Here is a 26,236-nt window from a genome sequence, read left to right on the forward strand (position 1 = left end):
CCTGTGAGTGTTAAGTAAAGCACTACATAAGATGACGTCATCCCCTCTATATTCTCCACTATAATGTCTTGCTTCCTGTGAGTGTTAAGTAAAGCACTACATAAGATGACGTCATCCCCTCTATATTCTCCACTATAATGTCTTTGTTCCTGTGAGTGTTAAGTAAAGCACTACATAAGATGATGTCATCTCCTCTATATTCTCCACTATAATGTCTTGGTTCCTGTGAGTGTTAAGTAAAGCACTACATAAGATGATGTCATCTCCTCTATATTCTCCACTATAATGTCTTGGTTCCTGTGAGTGTTAAGTAAAGCACTACATAAGATGACGTCATCCCCTCTATATTCTCCACTATAATGTCTTGGTTCCTGTGAGTGTTAAGTAAAGCACTACATAAGATGATGTCATCCCCTCTATATTCTCCACTATAATGTCTTGGTTCCTGTGAGTGTTAAGTAAAGCACTACATAAGATGATGTCATCCCCTCTATATTCTCCACTATAATGTCTTGGTTCCTGTGAGTGTTAAGTAAAGCACTACATAAGATGATGTCATCCCCTCTATATTCTCCACTATAATGTCTTGGTTCCTGTGAGTGCGCATATGAATATTCAGTCATATTTCCCCCCTGAATGCATGTAACCCTTCGTTAATCTCAATGAGGAGAAGCTGCGAGGCCTCTATGAGAAGCGAACGTAGTAGTGTTGACGGACGAACCTACCTTCTGACCCAGGAAAAGACTCTTGGTGGAGAGGACAGTGAATCCGTCCGCAGGTGTTCCTTCCGTGGTGCTGTCTGCCGAGGCAGCTTTGCTCACCTCTCCCTGTTTCTGCTGGGCCAGAGAGACATATGGGAAACATCAGGTGATATTATGTAGGTCTAGACAACACTGTCCAAAACACTCAGTGACATTAAGACATTTGCGTAAGGGAGTTAATACAATTGAGGTTCAACTTTATTATGGTTATCATGTTGACATTTATGGGGTCCACATTCAAAGTCTCCACCTGGACCAACTTGCCTGTATAACATACTGTATACCTTAGTTTTAAGTTATATTATAAACCGGGTGGTTCGAGACCAGAATGCAGATTGTCTGAAAGCCGTGGTATATCAGACTGTATACCACAAGGTATGACATTTTTTATTAACCTATTTATAATAGCAATAAGGCACCTTAGCCATTTAGCGTGGCTACGGGCTGTATCCGGGCCTCTAGCGTGGCTACGGGCTGATCAGTGCCTCTAGCGTGGCTACGGGCTGTATCAGTGCCTCTAGCGTGGCTACGGGCTGTATCCGGGCCTCTAGCGTGGCTACGGGCTGTATCCGGGCCTCTAGCGTGGCTACGGGCTGTATCCGGGCCTCTAGCGTGGCTACGGGCTGTATCCGGGCCTCTAGCGTGGCTACGGGCTGTATCCGGGCCTCTAGCGTGGCTACGGGCTGTATCCGGGCCTCTAGCGTGGCTACGGGCTGTATCCGGGCCTCTAGCGTGGCTACGGGCTGTATCCGGGCCTCTAGCGTGGCTACGGGCTGTATCCGGGCCTCTAGCGTGGCTACGGGCTGTATCCGGGCCTCTAGCGTGGCTACGGGCTGTATCCGGGCCTCTAGCGTGGCTACGGGCTGTATCCGGGCCCTTTCTAGCGTCCGGGCTGTATCCGGGCCTCTAGCGTGGCTACGGGCTGTATCCGGGCCTCTAGCGTGGCTCCGGGCTGTATCCGGGCCTCTAGCGTGGCTACCGGCTGTATCCGGGCCTCTAGCGTGGCTACGGGCTGTATCCGGGCCTCTAGCGTGGCTACGGGCTGTATCCGGGCCTCTAGCGTGGCTACGGGCTGTATCCGGGCCTCTAGCGTGGCTACGGGCTGTATCCGGGCCTCTAGCGTGGCTACGGGCTGTATCCGGGCCTCTAGCGTGGCTACGGGCTGTATCCGGGCCTCTAGCGTGGCTACGGGCTGTATCCGGGCCTCTAGCGTGGCTACGGGCTGTATCCGGGCCTCTAGCGTGGCTACGGGCTGATCAGGGCGATTCCCTGATCCACCTCTATGCAGACGACACCATTCTGTATACTTCTGGCCCTTCCTTGGAAACTGTGCTATCTAACCTCCAAACGAGCCTCAATGTCATACAACACTCCTTCTGTGGCCTCCAACTGCTCTTAAACGCTAGTAAAACCAAATGCATGCTTTTCAACCGTTCGCTGCCTGCACCTGAAACTGACTATCCTACCGATCCTCGACTTCGGCGATGTTGTTATCTACAAAATAGCTTCCAATACTCTATTCAGCAAACTGGATGCAGTTGATCACAGTGCCATCCGTTTTGTTACAAATGCACCTTATACCACCCACCACTGCGACCTGTATGCTCTAGTCGGCTGGCCCTCGCTACATGTTCGTCGCCAGACCCACTGGCTCCAGGTCATCTACAAGTCTATGCTAGGTAAAGGTCCGCCTTATCTCAGTTCACTGGTCACGATGGCAACACCCACCTGCTGGAGCACGCGCTCCAGCAGGTGTATCTCACTGATCATCCCTAAAGCCAAAACCTCCTTTGGCCGCCTTTCCTTCCAGTTCTCTGCTGCCTGTGACTTGAAGGAATTGCAAAAATCTCTGAAGTTGGAGACTTTTATCTCCCTCACCAACTTTAAACATCTGCTATCTGAGCAGCTGACTGATCGCTGCAGCTGTACATAGTCCATCTGTAAATAGCCCACCCAATTTACCTACCTCATCCCCATACTGTTTTTATTTGATTTACTTTTCTGCTCTTTTGCACACCAGTATCTCTACTTGCACATCATCATCTGCTCATTTATCACTCCAGTGTTAATCTGCTAAATTGTAATTATTCACTCATAAGGCCTATTTATTGCCTCACCTCCTCATGCCTTTTGCACAAAATGTATATAGATTTTTTTTTCTTCTACTATGTTATTGACTTGTTTATTGTTTGTTTACTCCACGTGTAACTCTGTGTTGTTGTTTGTTCACACTGCTTTGCTTTATCTTGGCCAGGTCGCAGTTGCAAATGAGAACTTGTTCTCAACTAGCCTACCTGGTTAAATAAAGGTGTTCTCAACTAGCCTACCTGGTTAATAAATAAAGGTGAAATAAATAAATAAATAAATCCAGGCATTAGTTTGGTGATAACAGTAGGGTAAATACACATGTAGGTAGAGTCCATTCTAATTTTGGTGATAACAGTAGGGTAAATACACATGTAGGTAGAGTCCATTCTAATTTTGGTGATAACAGTAGGGTAAATACACATGGAGGTAGAGTCCATTCTAATTTTTTCTCCTTTTCTTTTAAGAGCTTTGTCACAACGGACCAGTCAGTCAATACTCGCAAGTACATAGCGAGAAATAAAATCGGTAGACCTAATATTACGTGATTTAAATCTGTGAAATGATTTCCCTCCCCAAGCTGTTTACAGGCACTTAACACCATTCTGCATTTTTTGTCACCTATTTTCCCAACTTCAAATCACTTTCTTTAAATAAAAAAAAAGAAGTTTTCATTCAGTTACAAAATTAATAGTCCTGGCTGAGCCCCATGGCCGCTTCGGGGGTTACAATGTAGCCTAGCTGGGTCTGTATGCGACAAATGAAAAAGCACAGGATATTTATGACAAAACAGCTCTGCTCTACGAGGGGCCAAAAGGGGGCTCAGTTGAAACTTGTGCAGCCTCAGTTTTAGTTATATGTCCCTATATAAAAATAGCTAGAAAGTTAGAATGATTGAGTGACAGGTTGGAGCGAAATCTGTACTGAATCGGAGCACGGTGTTGAGTGTTTGTGTATAGGGGGCTATGTGAAGCCACGGGTGGTTAGGTTTGACTCCTCTGGGTTTCCATAACAAGTGGTGGGCTACTGGGTTAAGTTAACAGTTAAAGCTGCTTCACACCTCACCACTACAAAGTTAAGTTAGCTTCTTAGCGAGCTGTAAAAGGCGTTAGTGTTATAAGCCTATTTTAGCTCAAACCAGCTAATCTGCCGCGGTCGATATCAGAAATCAAACAGCTGAGGCCGAACCCAGCAGCGATGATGCTCCTGATCTCTAGCTAGCTCTGACCCTGATGATCTTAGAACAGAGGAGACAGCCCAGGTTAGCCTAGAATCCTACCCTAGTGGGCCTGGCTCCCAAGTGGGTAGGCCTACACCCTCCCAGGCCCAATCAATGGCTGCACCCCCACCCAGAAATGTGAAATCCATAGATTAGGGCCAAATGAATTCCTTTCAATTGATTGATTTCCTTATGTGAACTGTAACTCAGTAAAATCTTTGAAATTGTTGCATTTATATTTTTGTTCAGTATATTTACATAACCACCATCTCTAGTAATGCCAGTCCCGTCCAATAGGGCTCTAGTAATACTAGTCCCGTCCAATAGGGCTCTAGTAATACTAGTCCCGTCCAATAGGGCTCTAGTAATGCTAGTCCCGTCCAATAGGGCTCTAGTAATACTAGTCCCGTCCAATAGGGCTCTAGTAATGCTAGTCCCGTCCAATAGGGCTCTAGTAATGCTAGTCCCGTCCAATAGGGCTCTAGTTATGCTAGTCCCGTCCAATAGGGCTCTAGTTATGCTAGTCCCGTCCAATAGGGCTCTAGTAATGCTAGTCCCGTCCAATAGGGCTCTAGTAATGCTAGTCCCGCCCAATAGGGCTCTAGTAATGCTAGCCCCGCCCAATAGGGCTCTAGTAATGCTAGCCCCGCCCAATAGGGCTCTAGTAATGCTAGTCCCGCCCAATAGGGCTCTAGTAATGCTAGTCCCGCCCAATAGGGCTCTAGTAATGCTAGCCCCGTCCAATAGGGCTCTAGTAATGCTAGCCCCGCCCAATAGGGCTCTAGTAATGCTAGCCCCGCCCAATAGGACTCTAGTAATGCTAGCCCCGCCCAATAGGGCTCTAGTAATGCTAGCCCCGCCCAATAGGGCTCTAGTAATGCTAGCCCCGCCCAATAGGGCTCTAGTAATGCTAGCCCCGCCCAATAGGGCTCTAGTAATGCTAGCCCCGCCCAATAGGGCTCTAGTAATACTAGCCCCGCCCAATAGGGCTCTAGTAATACTAGCCCCGCCCAATAGGCCTCTAGTAATACTAGTCCCGTCCAATAGGGCTCTAGTAATACTAGCCCCGCCCAATAGGGCTCTAGTAATACTAGTCCCGCCCAATAGGGCTCTAGTAATGCTAGCCCCGCCCAATAGGGCTCTAGTAATGCTAGTCCCGTCCAATAGGCCTCTAGTAATACTAGTCCCGTCCAATAGGGCTCTAGTAATACTAGCCCCGCCCAATAGGCCTCTAGTAATACTAGCCCCGCCCAATAGGGCTCTAGTAATGCTAGCCCCGCCCAATAGGGCTCTAGTAATGCTAGCCCCGCCCAATAGGGCTCTAGTAATGCTAGTCCCGTCCAATAGGGCTCTAGTAATACTAGCCCCGCCCAATAGGGCTCTAGTAATGCTAGTCCCGTCCAATAGGGCTCTAGTAATGCTAGCCCTGCCCAATAGGGCTCTAGTAATACTAGTCCCGTCCAATAGGACTATTACACGGCAAAGAATAGTGAGCTGCATCATCCCACGGGATCAGTCAAGGCGGTGCAATATCCCCGAAATATTCTAGTCCCTACACATCACCTATATTCAAACAACATAGGCCTTTTTAATGGCTAAATTGATGAGCAAATGCAAAGCTTCATGCTCATCCTTTCTGGTATGCAATAGTAGTCTTCCTAGTAGGATTCTGCCATAATGAGGTGGTGTGTACGTAGCCGTTTCAGCGTTGTTTTGAGAGTCGAGCGAGAGTCCACTCCAACAACAAAAACATTATTATTATTTAAAAATAAAATAAAAATCACAGGATCCTGAAGTTGTTCACCCCTACACAGAATGTTTTGAGTTTATCCCTCATGTAACAGTATAACTTTAGACCGTCCCCTCGCCCATACCCGGGCGCGAACCAGGGACCCTCTGCACACAACAACAGTCACCCACGAAGCATCGTTACCGATCGCTCCACAAAAGCCGCGGCTCTTGCAGAGCAAGGGGCAACTACTACTTCAAGGTCTCAGAGCAAGTGACGTCACCGATTGAAAAGCTATTTAGCGCGCACCGCTAACTAAGCTAGCCGTTTCACATCCGTTACACTCACATATTGTATACCTTAGCTTTGGCTCTTTTCCCTGCAGCTGCCTTTTTGGCTGATTTCTTGGAGGCAGACATCTTGGATTTCTTAATGGCGGGAGGAGGCGTGATGACAGCCTCCAGCTTGCCCTTTGACCCCCTCTTCTTAGCTAGCAGCTCAGGGTGGATGTTGGGTAAGACTCCTCCGGCTGCGATGGTCACACCTTTCAGCAGCTGCAGAGAGACAGTCGGTGAAATCACGCAGTCTGCATTGGATTGCTCCCCTCTCTCTAACTAGCTCTAACCAGTCTGCATTGGATTGCTCCCCTCTCTCTAACTAGCTCTAACCAGTCTGCATTGGATTGCTCCCCTCTCTCTAACTAGCTCTAACCAGTCTGCATTGGATTGCTCCCCTCTCTCTAACTAGCTCTAACCAGTCTAACTAACTAGCTCTAACCAGTCTGCATTGATTGCTCCCCTCTCTAACTATTAACCAGTCTGCATTGGATTGCCCTCTCTCTAACTAGCTCTAACCAGTCTGCATTGGATTGCTCCCCTCTCTCTAACTAGCTCTAACCAGTCTGCATTGGATTGCTCCCCTCTCTCTAACTAGCTCTAACCAGTCTGCATTGGATTGCTCCCTCTCTCTAACTAGCTCTAACCAGTCTGCATTGGATTGCTCCCTCTCTCTAACTAGCTCTAACCAGTCTGCATTGGATTGCTCCCCTCTCTCTAACTAGCTCTAACCAGTCTGCATTGGATTGCTCCCTCTCTCTAACTAGCTCTAACCAGTCTGCATTGGATTGCTCCCCTCTCTCTAACTAGCTCTAACCAGTCTGCATTGGATTGCTCCCTCTCTCTAACTAGCTCTAACCAGTCTGCATTGGATTGCTCCCTCTCTCTAACTAGCTCTAACCAGTCTGCATTGGATTGCTCCCCCTCTCTCTAACTAGCTCTAACCAGTCTGCATTGGATTGCTCCCCTCTCTCTAACTAGCTCTAACCAGTCTGCATTGGATTGCTCCCTCTCTCTAACTAGCTCTAACCAGTCTGCATTGGATTGCTCCCCTCTCTCTAACTAGCTCTAACCAGTCTGCATTGGATTGCTCCCTCTCTCTAACTAGCTCTAACCAGTCTGCATTGGATTGCTCCCCTCTCTCTAACTAGCTCTAACCAGTCTGCATTGGATTGCTCCCCTCTCTCTAACTAGCTCTAACCAGTCTGCATTGGATTGCTCCCCTCTCTCTAACTAGCTCTAACCAGTCTGCATTGGATTGCTCCCTCTCTCTAACTAGCTCTAACCAGTCTGCATTGGATTGCTCCCCTCTCTCTAACTAGCTCTAACCAGTCTGCATTGGATTGCTCCCCTCTCTCTAACTAGCTCTAACCAGTCTGCATTGGATTGCTCCCCTCTCTCTAACTAGCTCTAACCAGTCTGCATTGGATTGCTCCCCTCTCTCTAACTAGCTCTAACCAGTCTGCATTGGATTGCTCCCTCTCTCTAACTAGCTCTAACCAGTCTGCATTGGATTGCTCCCCTCTCTCTAACTAGCTCTAACCAGTCTGCATTGATTGCTCCCCTCTCTCTAACTAGCTCTAACCAGTCTGCATTGGATTGCTCCCTCTCTCTAACTAGCTCTAACCAGTCTGCATTGGATTGCTCCCCTCTCTCTAACTAGCTCTAACCAGTCTGCATTGGATTGCTCCCCTCTCTCTAACTAGCTCTAACCAGTCTGCATTGGATTGCTCCCCTCTCTCTAACTAGCTCTAACCAGTCTGCATTGGATTGCTCCCCTCTCTCTAACTAGCTCTAACCAGTCTGCATTGGATTGCTCCCCTCTCTCTAACTAGCTCTAACCAGTCTGCATTGGATTGCTCCCCTCTCTCTAACTAGCTCTAACCAGTCTGCATTGGATTGCTCCCTCTCTCTAACTAGCTCTAACCAGTCTGCATTGGATTGCTCCCCTCTCTCTAACTAGCTCTAACCAGTCTGCATTGGATTGCTCCCTCTCTCTAACTAGCTCTAACCAGTCTGCATTGGATTGCTCCCCTCTCTCTAACTAGCTCTAACCAGTCTGCATTGGATTGCTCCCCTCTCTCTAACTAGCTCTAACCAGTCTGCATTGGATTGCTCCCCTCTCTCTAACTAGCTCTAACCAGTCTGCATTGGATTGCTCCCCTCTCTCTAACTAGCTCTAACCAGTCTGCATTGGATTGCTCCCCTCTCTCTAACTAGCTCTAACCAGTCTGCATTGGATTGCTCCCCTCTCTCTAACTAGCTCTAACCAGTCTGCATTGGATTGCTCCCCTCTCTCTAACTAGCTCTAACCAGTCTGCATTGGATTGCTCCCCTCTCTCTAACTAGCTCTAACCAGTCTGCATTGGATTGCTCCCCTCTCTCTAACTAGCGGATGACCTCCCAAAGATGGGGCATGTATTTAAACTAATGTTGCAAAATGCTGGTAACTTTCCCAAATTCCCAAGGTTTTTACCAGAAATCCCAGTCGGAGGATTCCCAGATTTCCTGTTTATTCCCTCTGGATTCCAGGAATCTTCCAACCAGTATTTCTGGAAAACCTGGGGAATTTTGGAGGGGAAAGTTACCAGAATAACAGCTGACCTGGTTGAGCTCCTCGTCGTTGGCGATGGCTAGAAGGATGTGTCGTGGTGTGACACGTCCTTTCTTATTGTCCCTGGCTGCGTTGCCCGCCAGCTCCAGGATTTCAGCTAGAACACAAGAATAGAGATAGTGAATACAGCTGGACCTGGTGCAGAGGTCTGACAATGTAACTCAGAAGCATCCACTGGCCAGAGGACCAATAAGCCCAAGACCAGCAGCATTGGAGAGAAGTCAGAATTAAGCTGCTTTCAGAAGTGGAAGAACAGTGTAGAGTAGTGAGGGCACTGAGAATGCAGGTCCACAGGAGGGATTAAGAATAAATCAATATCTTTAAGGAGCAGTGCAGTTAAAAACTGAATTTTCCTGTAAAAAAATATTTTTAAAGAAATGTTTAAAAATAATAATAAATAAAAAACAATGAATGTGAAAATTATAGATGACTTTTTTTTCTGTAAGAGCTGTTTGACAAAAAAATGCCTGGAATTTCCAAGAGTCTGGCTCCAGCAAATACCTTCTCACGCAACAGACGCTGCGAGACACAAAACGAGACAGGATGTCGAATGGTGCTAGATGATGGCGCGTTACTGCCACCAACAGCACGGGTGGTGAAATTACACTTAGAATTATAAACTAGGTACGAGCTAGTGTACTAGATAGCCAGCAAGTGTGTACTAGCCAGCTGCACAAAAGCAACAGTGGTTAACATATAACGCCCTGGACAAGAGCTAGTGCGCCAGCTGGTATGTAAGTAACACAATGACGCCCTGGACCAGAGCTGACTGACACTAAACTGACTGGAGACTAACAAATGTCACAAGGTTGCGCGCCCACATACCATCTGAGATGCAAGTGCATACGCTTTGCAGACCACACGGTGTCAGGGGGGCATACTGTTGTTGTTGTTGTTGTTGTTATTTTCATTAAATAAACAGTGATGTATCAGACAGACGTGATGTTTAAAAAAAATATATATATATATTAGTACAACAACAAAAAAATGAATGGGGCTTCAACATCTCCTCTCACTGATCAGTCAATCTCCTAACACGGTAGGGTTGAGCAGCAAACTTTAATTCAGCTAAATATCTCGTCACCGACGTGAACAGTTTGACTGACTTAAAAGTTAACTACTGTACCGTACAACATTGCATTAGTGAGATAATTGTTCTGGAGTATCTCACAACATGGCATCACCAAAAACATTCAAAAGCATTGGATTGCATCCCAAATTACACCCCTATACAGTATACTCCCTCTGACCAGGGCCCAAAAGGGGGTCATTTGGGATAGATCTGGTCATATTATTTGTTTTGCTTCCTCACCAGTGAGGTACTCCAGAACAGCGGCCATGTAGACTGGGGCACCCACACCGACCCTGTACTTGGGCAGACCCTTCTTGATGTATCGCAGCATTCGCCCCACGGGGAAGATGACTCCGGCCTTCGTCGACCTGGACATCTTGGTGGCCTTCTTTTTCCCTCCTCGGCTGGACATGGTGTCGCTACCCGTGTGAGGTTCTGTTTTTACAGGACAGATTCATGTCTGTTTGGTCACAATTGAGTTGTTGTGAGAAGTATACTGATCAAAACACAATCAAACAAAGGCCTATAAAATACTGTGTTAGAAAATGGGGTATTATTCTATAATGTATAATACATCAAGTCACACTACCAGAATATAAATATGATTTTTATTTTAGTTATTTTTAATTAGGTCATTGTTTGCAGAGGAAATGCCTAAATTCCAAATTAACATATTTTCTCAATACACTCAAAATCTTGAGACAATATGTTCTCTTTTTGTGAACGATACATTTTTATTATATGAATTATATTAATTTTAAAAGAATGACGCGAGAGTTGTAAGTGTATTACAACTACCTAGGGAATGGCAAGTTGGCAATTCATCAGCACTTGGCTATTATTCATGAAAACACATAATTTCCCATCACAGGCCTCGTACAGGCTAGCCACAGATGGTTACACACCACATAATGGGATTTAACCAAAGATTGTAGGTTAAATCCCGTTACTGGGAGTAACAAGTTTGTCTATAGAAAACGTTGCCAGAGATTTCTCAACAAACCTGGTATTGGCGATGCCATTGTCGTTCTCGATTTGGCCAAACATGTATCTTCTAAAATGTTTGTGTCCAGTTGCAGGTGGTGCGTTTGAAAGTAAACATTTTTATCCGTTACTAAAATAAATACAAATGTGTATGCCGCCATCTTGTACATTTCAAGTCTTCTCTCATTGGCTGAACAGGTGGGTCCACCACAAAGTGCCGCATGTCATGATGACATGACACTCACCTGTCTTGATCAATGAGAGAATATTTGAAATATACAAGATGGCGGCATACACATTGTTGGATTACTTCATGGAGGAAAATGTTTTGTTATTTAAATAATGGATAATTTTCTAACTTCAAACACACCACCTGTAACTGGACAACAAACAAAAAAACATTTTAGAAGATACATGTTTGGCTGAATCGAGATCGAAGATCGTATCGCCAATACCAGGTTCAATTCTCTGGCGACGTTATAGGCAAACCTGTAACTCCCAGTACTATAATAGATACCAAACATCTTTGTATAAAATCACATTATCTGATGTAACAAATCTTTGGTTAAATCACATTCTGGTGTAACAATCTGTAGCTATGAACAGGCCTACTTTCTATAAAGTAGCCAAACTCAAGCTCACTTCTACGCAATAAAGGATCAATTGATACGTTATAATACAACGGGCCTAAATCAAATGCATATCATGCTGCTTACAAAGGGCTAAAGACATTTCTTTCTGAAGAATAAAATATACAAATTTGCAATGACCAGATTGAGACGTAAAATGCACCACAATTGCCTGAGAAATGAACACAGCAACGTCTGTCAGAAAGTCAGAGCCATCCAGGTGCACAAGACCGCGATTTAAGAGTTATTTTTGTTGTTGTTGCGGAGTCTGTCAAGAGAACGATTTCCTGGTGTAAACGGTCCATTTGATCTCGTCCACATGTAGGCCTGGAGAATGTTTACAAAATGGAATTAAATGGCTCTTAAGGGAGAATGGCACACACAACACGAACCCAAGGACATTGAGTTGCAAATCCTAACGTCATATTTCCAGTTAGCCCTCATAGCCATAAATAGCCGACAATTTCTCCGTACTTTGCAAGATAAAAACAAAATAGCAACGTTGACGGATAACTGTGACATGTCGGAAGCATCTGGCTCAACGATGTAAATGTTATTGTTAACCTAAAGAGGTTCATTACTTACAGAAAAGGGGAACAGCAGTGTGTCTTCTGTCAACACTCGGAAGGCTACAACAAGCTTTGACAGTGTCTTCAACTCCCAGAATCCACAGCGAAATAATATATTGAACTGGGCCAGCGATGTATCCTGCTCTGGAATGGATAGATTTGAGACTGCAACAAACCTCAACTCTCCGTATGCGCGCTGTGAACTTTAACCTACCCTGTGCGCTAAAACCCACTATTGACAGCCCCTATTCCTAAACACATGATTGGTAATACATATATACATATCCCCAAACACAGTAACGGTTCTAGCTTGTATGGCTCCCTGGGCGACATGATATCGGTGACATGATATCATTGATGTGACGTGCAAATGAGCGATAGAAAACCGATTGCGCAAATGTTACCATTCCCCCCCAAAAAATGCGGGCGCCCCTTGTCGCCCCCAGCAAGATGCCGCCCCGGGTGGTTGTCTCAAGTTGCTTATACCTAAATCCGCCACTGCCTAAACAGCACACTAACAGTCAAACATTTCACATCACACCTGTCAAATAGACGTGTGCTGAATTCCACACCGGCTTATTAACATTTTAAAAAAATAATGAAATGCGAGAACATTTTGTTCCAGGATTGAAAAAAAAATAAGTAAATCATATGGACATCAGTGACTGGGTTAGTGCTTTTTAAAACACCACACAGATCATGTCGTTGTCTTAGATCAGTACTCATGAAACCCATCTCCAATGGCGAGATGATATTGTCATTCATAAAATCATGTTATTCACTCTCGATATAATTGAAGTCATTTTATTCATGCACGTCTGAGTATATGGAACTCAGTAACTCATATGTAAGCAGACTGTGCTAATTATGTGTTTTTTTTCTGCCGCATTCAATACTATCCTATCAAGCACTTTTTAATATCAAAGATCTTGACAGAGGTTGAATGTTATGTCTATGTGTAAAGCAGTGAACGCTGCTGAGGGGAGGACGGCTCCTAATAATGGCTGGAATGGAGTGGTATAAACCACATGGAAACCAGGTATTTGGTGTGTTTTATACCATTCCATTAACTCCATTCCAGCCATTACTATGAGACGTCCGTCCTTCGGCAGCTTCCACTGGTATAAAGAACTTCAGGCTGGCCGCCGAGCGAGTACCGAATTATCCTGATTCAGCTCATACCTCGAACCCAGGACCGAAGCCTCGCAAACACACGTGACGGCCCTCCTGAAGAGTCTTACCCATTTGCACCATAGATATTTGCCAGTGAAAGTGGAGACACTTTGGGCTGACTGAGTTTCACAGATACCCATCTGCAACATATGAACATGTGTAGTGAGGCTGTTACCACACTAGAGGTCATGAGAGAGAGAGAGAGAGAGAGAGAGAGAGAGAGAGAGAGAGAGAGAGAGAGCACACAAAAAACTATACATACCTCGGCCTAAACATCAGCGCCACAGGTAACTTCCACAAAGCTGTGAACGATCTGAGAGACAAGGCAAGAAGGGCATTCTATGCCATCAAAAGAAACATAAATTTCAACATACCAATTAGGATTTGGCTAAAAATACTTGAATCAGTCATAGAGCCCATTGCCCTTTATGGTTGTGAGGTCTGGGGTCCGCTCACCAACCAAGACTTCACAAAATGGGACAAACACCAAATTGAGACTCTGCACGCAGAATTCTGCAAAAATATCCTCCGTGTACAACGTAAAACACCAAATAATGCATGCAGAGCAGAATTAGGCCGATACCCACTAATTAGCAAAATCCAGACAAGCGCCGTTAAATTCTACAACCACCTAAAAGGAAGCGATTCACAAACCTTCCATAACAAAGCCATCACCTACAGAGAGATGAACCTGGAGAAGAGTCCCCTAAGCAAGCTGGTCCTGGGGCTCTGTTCACAAACACACCCTACAGAGCCCCAGGACAACAGCACAATTAGACCCAACCAAATCATGAGAAAACAAAAAGATAATTACTTAACACATTGGAAAGAATTAACAAAAAAACAGAGCAAACTAGAATGCTATTTGGCCCAACACAGAGAGTACACAGCGGCAGAATACCTGACCACTGTGACTGACCCAAAATGAAGGAAAGCTTTGACTATGTACAGACTCAGTGAGCATAGCCTTGCTATTGAGAAAGGCCGCCGTAGGCAGACATGGCTCTCAAGAGAAGACAGGCTATGTGCTCACTGCCTACAAAATTAGGTGGAAACTGAGCTGCACTTCCTAACCTCCTGCCCAATGTATGACCATATTAGAGAGACATATTTCCCTCAGATTACACAGATCCACAAAGAATTCGAGAACAAATCCAATTTTGAAAAACTCCCATATCTACTGGGTGAAATACCACAGTGTGCCATCACAGCAGCAAGATTTGTGACCTGTTGCCACGAGAAAAGGGCAACCAGTGAAGAACAAACACCATTGTAAATACAACCCATATTTATGCTTATTTATTTTATCTTGTGTCCTTCAACCATTTGTACATTGTTAAAACACTGTATATATATATATAATATGACATTTGTAATGTCTTTACTGTTTTGAAACTTCTGTATGTGTAATGTTTACTGTTAATTTTTGTTGTTTTTCACTTTATATATTCACTTTGTATGTTGTCTACCTCACTTGCTTTGGCAATGTTAACACATGTTTCCCATGCCAATAAAGCCCTTGAATTGAATTGAATTGACTATCAGAACCCACTGGATTCTCCAATTGCCTTGAACGAACTACAGGACAAAATAAAAACCCTCCAACCCAAAAAGACCTGTGGTGTTAATGAAATGATAAAATATACAGACAACAAATTCCAATTGGTTATACAAAAACTCTTTAACATCATCCTTAGGTCTGGCATCTTCCCCAATATTTGGAACCAAGGACCGATCACCCCAATCCACAAAAGTGGAGACAAATTTGACCCCAATAACTACCGTGGGATATGCGTCAACAGCAACCTTCGGAAAATACTCTGCATTATCATTAACAGCAGACTCATACATTTTCTAAGTGAAAACAATGTACTGAGCAAATGTCAAATTGTCTCTTTACCAAATAATCTTATGACAGACCACATATTCACCCTGCACACCCTTATTGACAAATAAACAAAACAAAGGCTAAGTCTTCTCATGCTTTGCTGATTTCAAAAAAGCCTTCGACTCAATTTGGCATGAAGATCTGCTATACAAATGGATGGAAAGTGGTGTTGGGGGAAAAACATACGAAATTATAAAATCCATGTACACAAACAACAAATGTGAGGTTAAAATTGGCAAAAAACACGCATTTCTTTCCACGGGGTTGTGGGGTGAGACAGGGATGCAGCTTAAGCCCCACCCTCTTTAACATATATCAACAAATTGGTGAGGGCACAAGAAAAGTCTGCAGCACCCGGCCTCACCCTACTAGAATCTAAAGTCAAATGTCTACTGTTTGCTGATGATCTGGTGTCTCTGTCACCAACCAAGACCAAAATAATGGTGTTCCAAAAAAGGTCCAGTCGCCAGGACCACAAATACAAATTCCATCTAGACACGTGCCCCCCAAAATATGCATCAGGTCAATCTCTTGGCCTGACAAATGAGGCAGTGTCCTAGTAAAATCATGTTGCTGTAGGTTGAGATCACCCCAAATGTACATTGTCTTCCGACGACTTTCTTAAACGCACCTTCGTTGTCGTCAATCAAAAGCTTTGCCTAATGAACTGATTCTTGGACTGATTCTTGGACTGATTCTTGGACTGATTCATTGACTGATTCATGGACTGATTCTTGGACTGATTCACAGACTGATTCACAGACTGATTCACGGACTGATTCATGGACTGATTCCTGCACTGATTCACAGACTGATTCACGGACTGATTCTTGGACTGATTCACGGACTGATTCACGGACTGATTCTTGGACTGATTCATTGACTGATTCATGGACTGATTCTTGGACTGATTCACAGACTGATTCACAGACTGATTCACGGACTGATTCATGGACTGAGTCTTGCACTGATTCACGGACTGATTCACGGACTGATTCATGGACTGATTCACGGACTGATTCATTGACTGATTCATGGACTGATTTTTGGACTGATTCACGGACTGATTCATGGACTGATTCATGGACTGATTTTTGGACTGATTTTTGGACTGATTCACGGACTGATTCATGGACTGATTTTTGGACTGATTCACGGACTGATTCATGGACTGATTCATGGACTGATTCATGGACTGATTCACGGACTGATTCATTGACTGATTCATGGACTGATTTTTGGACTGATTCACGGACTGATTCACGGACTGATTCATGGACTGATTCATGGACTGATTCACGGACTGATTCATGGACTGATTCTTGGACTGATTCATGGTCCACAGAGCCCATCCCTCTAAATGTTGTTATAAATTACAAGCGGTTACTACCTGGCCTTTGTCTTATTGGAAGTCGTTGACAGCCACAGTACACATTCATAAAGACACACAGTATTTAAGATACCCAGTAATGACAAATCGCTAAATAAATCATGTTTTAAACAGTATTTATTTAAAGAAACGATTTTCCACGGGGAAGTGGTAACCCATTGTGGAAAAAAATGAAAAATACTTCCTAGATCTCTTTTTAACAAGACGACCGCTTCTGGAAACTACACAAAGCATCAACATACACCCATGAACTATTTACAATAAAATGTAGAATAAAGTAGACAAAACAAAGACCTAGTAATGAAATAAACAACAGTGACTTCATGAAGAATAACACTTAATGTACCTATAAAATCGGGTCTGTCCCCAACCAGCTCTTTATAAGCCGCAGGCTTGTTTAGGCTTTTGTTCCAGACCAGTCCTACCGCACCTTAATCTACTATTTACACACACTGTATACAGATTTCTCCATTGTGTTATTGACTGTATGTTTGTTTATCCCACGTGTAACTCTGTGTTGTTGTTTTTGTCACACTTTTCTTTATCTTGACCAGATCGCAGTTGTAAATGAGAACTTGTTCTCAACTGACCTAGCTGGTTAAATAAAGGTGAAATAAAAATAAACAAAATATTAATATTTTTAAGTACTTTGTTTTCTGTTAACTCAAACAGACAATCTGGCAATCTGTAACTATAGGACCTAGGCCTTCAGAGGGAGCAAAAATATTCAACCGTGCACCTGGTGATGGAACGGGTTACCAGGTGAAGGCTCTAAATGCCTTCAGGGTGGTGCTGGAGGTCCATGACCATGTAGAGAGCACTCCCCACCCTGACCCAGCCAAGGGGGGCCTGATCATTTTTGGACGTTTTTCAAAAAAATCTTCCAATACGTTGTATCAAACTCATAAATCATGAAAAGAACAGAAAACATAGCATCACTTAATGTGTCATCATTATATCTTCTGTAGTCAGACCGTTCTTGTGAAGGAAGACGACATAATGACGACATTATGAAGGAATCAAACAGGACTGGCCAGGGCTGCTGCATCGTGTGACACACCGAGACAGAACCACACAACGTGTGACACACCGAGACAGAACCACACAACGTGTGACACACCGAGACAGAACCACACAACGTGTGACACACCGAGACAGAACCACACAACGTGTGACACACCGAGACAGAACCACACAACGTGTGACACACCGAGACAGAACCACACAACGTGTGACACACCGAGACAGAACCACACAACATGTGACACACCGAGACAGAACCACACAACATGTGACACACCGAGACAGAACCACACAACATGTGACACACCGAGACAGAACCACACAACATGTGACACACCGAGACAGAACCACACAACATGTGACACACCGAGACAGAACCGGCAAGGACACAACATGTGACACACCGAGACAGAACCACACAACATGTGACACACCGAGACAGAACCACACAACATGTGACACACCGAGACAGAACCACACAACATGTGACACACCGAGACAGAACCACACAACATGTGACACACCGAGACAGAAGCAAGGACACAACATGTGACACACCGAGACAGAACCACACAACATGTGACACACCGAGACAGAACCACACAACATGTGACACACCGAGACAGAACCAGCAAGGACACAACATGTGACACACCGAGACAGAACCACACAACATGTGACACACCGAGACAGAACCACACAACATGTGACACACCGAGACAGAACCACACAACATGTGACACACCGAGACAGAACCACACAACATGTGACACACCGAGACAGAACCACACAACATGTGACACACCGAGACAGAACCACACAACATGTGACACACCGAGACAGAACCACACAACATGTGACACACCGAGACAGAACCACACAACATGTGACACACAGAATGAAATAAAGGTGACAGGCTCGTTCTGTGAAAGGACAACAAACATAATGCATGTAAACTCCATGGTGCTGAAGGAGAGACAGTTTTGGTCAAACACGTAGACACGGCTGATTGACAGGAGACTGCAGTCATGAGCAGAATCAAAGAATGTTACGGAATAAGCAGCCTATTCACGACAGTAGGCCCCATGAAATCAGAACTATAAAAAAAAGCACAGCTATTTCATGTCCAAAATTAAACGAACAAAACGACCTATTACTTCCCATTGCAATTATATTTTATCACATTCATTACACTAACCGGTGATCGAAAGTTTAAATGCAATGGCACCTCCATTAGGGCCTCCATTAGGACCTCCATTAGGTTCTCAAATTAGGGCCTCTATTACGGCCTCTATTAGGTTCTCAAATTAGGGCCTCTATTAGGGCCTCAAATTAGGGCCTCTATTAGGGTCTCTATTAGGGCCTCAAATTAGGTCCTCTATTAGGACCTCTATTAGGACCTCAAATTAGGTCCTCTATTAGGACCTCAAATTAGAGCCTCTATTACGGCTCAAATTAGGCCCAAATTAGGAAATCTATTAGGATATATTATGCATTATGTAAAAATAATCGTTTTCAGTCAAGTAGGGCAGGGTTGTTCCACCTCAAAAATCACAAGACACCCATCATCATAGATTGTTCTGAAATCCTTTCTGTTGTTAGAATCTGTTGTTAGAATCTGTTGTTAGAAACAGATAAGATTAGCATTCCTGCAATACAATTGTTTTACTTAGCTAATTGATTGCATCCAAATTGAACATTTTCTTTTATCGGATTCATATAATATTCAAAAAATATATTACTTAACATCAGACATCCAAACTTTTTTTTTCTTCCAACAATGAGTTACACACGAGGAATCATAATAAATGGTCTTTCTAACTACTGAAACCATTTCAGAACAATCTGCGAGATGAAATGACATGGAACGACCGTTCACTGCAAGCTTCTGTTAAAGAGCACGTTGTCTTTTAAGAAAGCAGAGACACTTGCCAGACAGTTTGCTTTGCAGGTCAGCTGTTTAGGCAGTGCGCCGATTGCTTTGAATTTGATGTTGTCATTTGAACTCATTTAAACTCGCCTGGCTCGCTGGTTTATTCACAAATTGCTTTCACATTGCTGTCGGCATAAGTGGCACATCCAATAAGGGACAAACATTTACATAATGGGTACCTAGACATGTTCTCTGCGATCCACTTGATGTTTTAATTACATTTTTTTTTCTGAAGGGAGGGCCATCCACTCCCTAAGCTAGGGGAAGATACACTTCCCCTAAAGTCAATGGAATTAAATTTGGAAAAATTAGCTGTATAATTACTCGTGCCTATAAATCAACCAATCACATCGTTCGAAATACTAAACCAGAGAATATGATTTGACCACAGAGGACCATTAGCTACTTTTAGAAAATGAGCGGTGGAATGCAGAAGGCACATTTCAGTTGAAGGCATTCATTTGTACAACTGACTAGGTATCTCCCTTTCCCTTTCCCGAAGAAGAAGTTATAAATCTTCTTCGGGATCAGTGTCCCTTCCACGGGACGGTTGAGCTAACATAGGCTAATGCGATTAGCATGAGGTTGTAAGTAACAAGAACTTTTCCCAGGACATAGACATATCTGATATTGGCAGAAAGCTTAAATTCTTGTTAATCTAACTGCACTGTCCAATTTACAGTAGCTATTACAGTGAAATAATACCATGCTATTGTTTGAGGAGAATGCACAATTTTCTAAATAAAAAGTAATTAGGCATATTTGGGCAGTCTTGATACAACATTTTGAATAGAAATATAATGGTTCATTGGATCAGTCTAAAACTTTGCACTTACGCTGCTGTCATCTAGTGGCCAAAATGTATATTGCAACTGGGATGGAATAATACATTATGGCCTTTCTCTTGCATTTCAAAGATGGTGGTACAACAAAAGAAAGGTTGTTTTTTCTTTTGCATTATCTTTTACCAGATATAATGTGTCATATTCTCCTACATTCCTTTCACATTTCCACAAACATCAAAGTGTTTCCTTTCAAATGGTACCAAGAATATGCATATCCTTGCTTCAGGCCCTGAAGCAAGGATATGTCAGCTACAGGCAGTTAGATTTGAGTATGTCATTTCAGGCGAAATTTGAAAAAAAGGGGCGTCTCCTTATGAAGCGTATAATTTGGGCAACGCGGGTCAAATAGCCTACTAAATAGCTGATTGTTGAGTTGCAGCGGTCAGTGAAAAACAATTAAATATACTTAGGCCTGTCGCAAATATTTCAACATTCTTAATCCTAGGGGAAAAAAATAGAGTTTAGAAAGCAAATGGCTATTGCAGAAAAGATCAACACAAAGAAAAGACTTAGATCTGTCACTAGTTGTCAACTTTCTCAACTCCCAATTGAGCGAACTGTAGCCTAACTTATTGGCACCAGCAGAGAGCATCAGCCATATGCCGGTGATTGGATGTATATCCACTGCCTTTATCATTGGATCAGTACCACTTGATCGTTTTTTTTGGGGGTAATAATTTCCTCCTCCATGCTAGATGGATGTAATATTGTACAATATGTGTCTCCCCTTTTCGTAGGCCTAGATTTAGTTGCCTGACGACTCAAACTGAATTCTTACCGATGCTCTTATGTTCGCTACATATTTCAGTTCTTTAAAAGTGCTTTCCTCACCATCTTAAATAAACATGCCCCTTTAAAAAAATGTAGAACCAGGAACAGATATAGCCCTTGGTTCACTCCAGACCTGACTGCCCTTGACCAGCACAAAAACATCTTGTGGCGTACTGCATTGGCATCGAATAGCCCCCGAGATATGCAACTTTTCAGGGAAGTCAGGAACCAGTATACACAGTCAGTTAGGAAGGCTAAGGCATTTTCAAACAGAAATTTGCATCCTGTAGCACTAACTCCAAAAAGTTTTGGGACACTGTAAAGTCCATGGAGAATAAGAGCACCACCTCCCAGCTGCCCACTGCTCTGAGGCTAGGAAACACTTGTCACCACCAATTAAATGTACGATTATCAATCATTTTAATAAGCATTGACTAGCATTGCCCGCCTGACTAGCATCACCACTCTGGACGTTTCTGACTTAGAATATGTGGGCAACTACAAATACCTAGCTGTCTGGTTAGACTGTAAACTCTCCTTCCAGACTCACATTAAGCAACTCCAATCTAAATATAGAATCGGCTTCCTATTTCGCAACAAAGCCTCCTTCACTCATGCTGCTAAACATACCCTAGTAAAACTGACTATCCTACCGATCCTTGACTTCGGCGATGTCATTTACAAAATAGCCTCCAACACTACTCAGCAAATTGGATGCAGTCTATCACAGTGCCATACATTTTGTCACCAAAGCCCCATATACTACCCACCACTGTGACCTGTATGCTCTCGTTGGCTTGCCCTTGTTACATATTCGTCGCCAAACCCACTGGCTCCAGGTCATCTATAAGTCTTTGCTAGGTAAAGCCCCGCCTTATCTCAGCTCAGTGGTCACCATAACAACACCCACTCATAGCACGTGCTCCAGCAGGTATATCTCACTGGTCACCATAACAACACCCACCTGTAGCACATGCTCCAGCAGGTATATTTCACTGGTCACCCCCAAAGCCAAAACCTCGTCTGGCCGCCTTTCCTTCCATTTCTCTGCTACCAATGACTGGAACGAATTGCAAAAATCTTCTCTCTCACTAACTTTAAGCATCAGCTGTCAGAGCAGCTTACCGATCACTGTACCTGTAAACAGCCCATCTGTAAATAGCCCATCAAACTACCTCATCCCCATATTGTATTTTTGCTCTTTTGCACCCCAGTATCTCTACTTGCAAATCATCTGCACATCACTTCAGTGTTAATCCTAAATTGTAATTATTTCACCTCTATAGCATCTCTTTATTACGGACAGACCTCTCCATCTTTACAACCTTTGACCCTATACGTTTTGACCGTGACAGTTCACAATCTAAGGTAACGCCAAGTAATTTAGTCTCCTCAGCTTGTTCAACAGCCACACCATTCACCACACCATACCAGATTCAGCTGAGGTCTAGAACATAGGGAATGATTTGTACCAAACATAATGCTCTTAGCGTTTAGAGATGTTCAGGACCAGTTAATTACTGGCCACCCCATTTCAAAACTGACTGCAACTCTTTGTTAAGGGTTTCAGTGACTTCCTTAGCTGTGGTTGCTGGTGTCTGTACGGTTGAATCATCAGTGTACATGGACACACAGGCTTTGTTTAACGCCAGCGGCAGGTCATTTGACAGTGACGTCAATACTCTTTGAGGTGTCGCTCCCACGGGACACAGGTCTTGAGTGGCTCTGGCTCTCTGGCAAATTGGCTTCCAGAGTGTCCAAACCTTCGATAATATGCTTTAATCAAATGTTTAAAGATGTTCAGAACAGAGCGAGAGGGAGAGTGAAAGAGAGAGAGCAGAGATGGAAGAGGAAGAGAGACACTCACTCTCCTTTTTTTTCTGGTTCATTAACAGTCATTGAACTAAGCAGACCATATCTAACTGCTAATGCATTGCTGCCTATGGGAGAGCCACCCCTTAAGCAGACCGGAACTGTGACCATTTTCTTCCAATGATACATGGCCTGAGTGGCGCATCTTCATTTATCCAACATCTTTGTAGAGAGCATCGCTTTCTGGCCTGCAGCTTGGCTACAGCTTGGCCCTGATTACAACACTGCTTAAAGCAACACACACACACACACGGAACCCCACGATTGCTCACTCTAACTGGGCAGAGAGCACAGTTCAACAACCTGACCCAAACCTGAGTTGTTATTCCAAGAAAAGAAGGAGGGAACGTGAGGTCAAAGGTGAGAACGAGCAGAGGAAGCCCTGAGCTCTAGGGTGGTAATACTCCCCTGTGATTGGTCAGGATCAGGGTTAGCAGGCTATAGAAGGTATAAACAATAGCGATGGGGAAAATAATCAATACAGTTACAAATCACAATATTATTTTTGGATGATATTTTACTCCAATTTGTAAAAAAAATAAAACGTAAAAAAAAAATATTTTTTTTTGCTAGGTAGTGTTAGCTAGCGATAGTCGGCTGTACCTGCTTCAAAACGGCAGTATTTTTCATCCTATAGCTTTGTTCTCCATCGTCTTCATAAATAGTGAGCCAACATGTTTTCAGTACTTTTATTTCCATGACTGATCAAAACAAAAGTTCTCAAGCTCTCTCTCTCTCTCTGGTCCCTCTGCAGACTCTGTCTTGTCTTTCTGCAGACTCTCTCTGGTCCCTCTGCAGACTCTGTCTTGTCTTTCTGCAGACTCTCTCTGGTCCCTCTGCAGACTCTGTCTTGTCTTTCTGCAGACTCTCTCTGGTCCCTCTGCAGACTCTCTCTGGTCCCTCTGCAGACTCTGTCTTGTCTTTCTGCAGACTCTCTCTGGTCCCTCTGCAGACTCTCTCTGGTCCCTCTGCAGACTCTGTCTTGTCTTTCTGCAGGCTCTCTCTGGTCCCTCTGCAGACTCTCTCTGGTCCCTCTGCAGACTCTGTCTTGTCTTTCTGCAGACTCTCTCTGGTCCCTCTGCAGACTCTGTCTTGTCTTTCTGCAGACTCTCTCTGGTCCCTCTGCAGACTCTCTCTGGTCCCTCTGCAGCAGACATATAGTGAGCAATAATGTTGGGAACATCAAATCACAATAAAATCACAGTATCGAATCGCAATACATATATACACTGAACAAAAATATAAAAGGCAACATATTGAAGTATTGGTCCCATGTTTCATGAGCTGAAATACAAGATCCCAGAAATGTTCTATGTGAACAAAAAAGCTTATTTCTCTCAAATGTTGTGCACAAATTTGTCTACATCCTTGTTAGTGAGCGTTTCTCCTTTGCCAAGATGATCCATCCACCTGACAGGCATGACGACATAGGCTAAGATGCAAGATATGATATAAAATACAGTATATACATATGAGACGAGTGATGCAATAGATGATATAAAATACAGTATATAAGGATAAGTAATCCTTCTCACCCCCCTAAAAAGATTTAGATGCACTATTGTAAAGTGGCTGTTCCACTGGATGTCATAAGGTGTATGCACCAATTTGTAAGTCGCTCTGGATAAGAGCGTCTGCTAAATGACTTAAATGTAATGTAAATGTAAATATACATATGAGACGAGTGATGCAAGATATGTAAACATTATTAAAGTGACTAGTGATCCATTTATTAAATGTGCTGGGGACAATAAAAGGCCACTCTAAAATATGCGGTTTTGTAACACAACACAGTACCACAGATGTCTCAGACAGTGTCACGCCCTGACCGTAGGAGAGCGTTTTATGTCTCTATTTTGGTTTGGTCATGGTGTGATTTGGGTGGGCAGTCTATGTTCTATGATTTTCTATTTCTATGTGTTTGGCCGGGTGTGGTTCTCAATCAGAGGCAAGCTGTATATCGTTGTCTCTGATTGAGAACCATACTTAGGTAGCCTTTTCCCACCTGTGTTTTGTGGGTGATTATTTTTCCCTGTGTGTTTGTTTGTTTGTGTGCACCTCGGTTGCGTCACGGTCTTTACTGTTTACCTGTTGGTTTCGGTTTCACTTTCATTGAAAGATGTGGAACTACACGCACGCACGCTGCGCCTTGGTCGATTTATGACAGGGAGTTTGAGGATAGCGAGCGCGACAGACCGACTCTGTGATGAAAGCAGTCATCGTCATTGGATACGACCTCTTTGTCCCGGCAGCGTTCCTACCTTGTTAATGACGACAAGGCCTTTACACAACATCTAGGGATGATTTCAGAACAAACATAAACCAATGTTATTATTTACGTGAATTATATTAATTATTTACATACAGTAATAAGCACAATATTTAATAGTTTTTGCGCCCAATTAAAAAATAAAAATAAACAGCAGCTTTCTCCCTGTTCATCTACAGAGGTTTTGGGGAGTGTAACTTTAGGCCGTCCCCTCGCCCATACCCGGGCACGAACCAGGGACCCTCTGCACACATTAACAACAGTCACCCACGAAGCATCGTTACCCATCGCTCCACAAAAGCCGCGGCCCTTGCAGAGCAAGGGGAACTACTTCTTCAAGGTCTCAGAGCAAGTGACGTCACCGATTGAAACGCTATTTAGCGCGCACCACCGCTAACTAGCTAGCTATTTCACATCCGTTACAGGAGCATCAGGAGTCTTCTGGCAGAACCAGTGGAGGTCCAGTTGTGGGAGGGACATGAGACAGCCTTGTTCTATAAATGGTAAGAGACAATATAATTGGTGGGATCTGAACCCTGGTCTCCCACTGGCCACCACTTGGGAAACAAAAATCTTAACCATTAGACCATGAGCTAATTCCCACCTGATAGTGAGTCTATGTTGCACGCAATAGTTACAACAGAAAAACAGTTACCCAGTTTTATAACAGGTGTGCCATACATGACAGGGTGACAGGCCATCTTTAAATATACAGGCTGGAAATATTCATCTGACATAAACTAAGGGAAGCATTCTGGGATGCACAGAGAAACCGGAAGGAATTGACTGTGGCGAACAGCCCAGTTGAACTCTCCTGGAAATGTTCCACAACTCTGAAATCTGCGTGACAGAGGCCTAAATAATGACAAAATAAGTAAACAGCTTCATTTAAAAAAAAAAATTCTCCCCAGAATTCAGTTGTAAAATCCATTTCTGTTCCAACACACAACACAACATTATATATATATAATATACATATTCTTTTATTTATTTAACGAGGCAAGTCAGTTAAGAACAAATTCTTACTTACAATGACAGATCACCGGAGAACAGTGGGTTAACTGGTCTAGGAACA

At 43.6% G+C, this 26,236-nt stretch overlaps 1 protein-coding gene across 11 annotated transcripts in view; it reads right to left on the bottom strand.

Annotated features, from left to right (window-relative positions):
• The window catches only part of LOC118390630 (core histone macro-H2A.1), a 43,349-nt gene extending 31,065 nt beyond the window's left edge, over positions 1–12,284 (bottom strand). For 2 of the 11 annotated variants that reach the window (XR_008146879.1, XR_008146880.1), the window contains exons 1-5: positions 10,819–10,976; positions 10,056–10,250; positions 8,734–8,840; positions 6,154–6,348; positions 726–836 (exon numbers count right to left, since the gene is read on the bottom strand). Coding sequence is in view for 9 of the 11 variants with exons in the window: in XM_052529289.1 (XP_052385249.1) it covers positions 726–836; positions 6,154–6,348; positions 8,734–8,840; positions 10,056–10,250; positions 10,819–10,969 (759 nt within the window). In the remaining 2 variants the exon portion in view is untranslated. Of the gene's footprint in view, positions 1–725; positions 837–6,153; positions 6,349–8,733; positions 8,841–10,055; positions 10,251–10,818; positions 10,977–12,013 lie in introns of those variants that run through there. The other 9 variants (XM_052529293.1, XM_052529290.1, XM_052529289.1 and 6 more) reach the window with 9 other exon arrangements.
• Positions 12,285–26,236: the final 13,952 nt, after the last annotated feature.

The sequence above is a fragment of the Oncorhynchus keta genome, chromosome 11, assembly GCF_023373465.1.
Source record: "Oncorhynchus keta strain PuntledgeMale-10-30-2019 chromosome 11, Oket_V2, whole genome shotgun sequence".
NCBI lineage: Eukaryota > Metazoa > Chordata > Actinopteri > Salmoniformes > Salmonidae > Oncorhynchus > Oncorhynchus keta.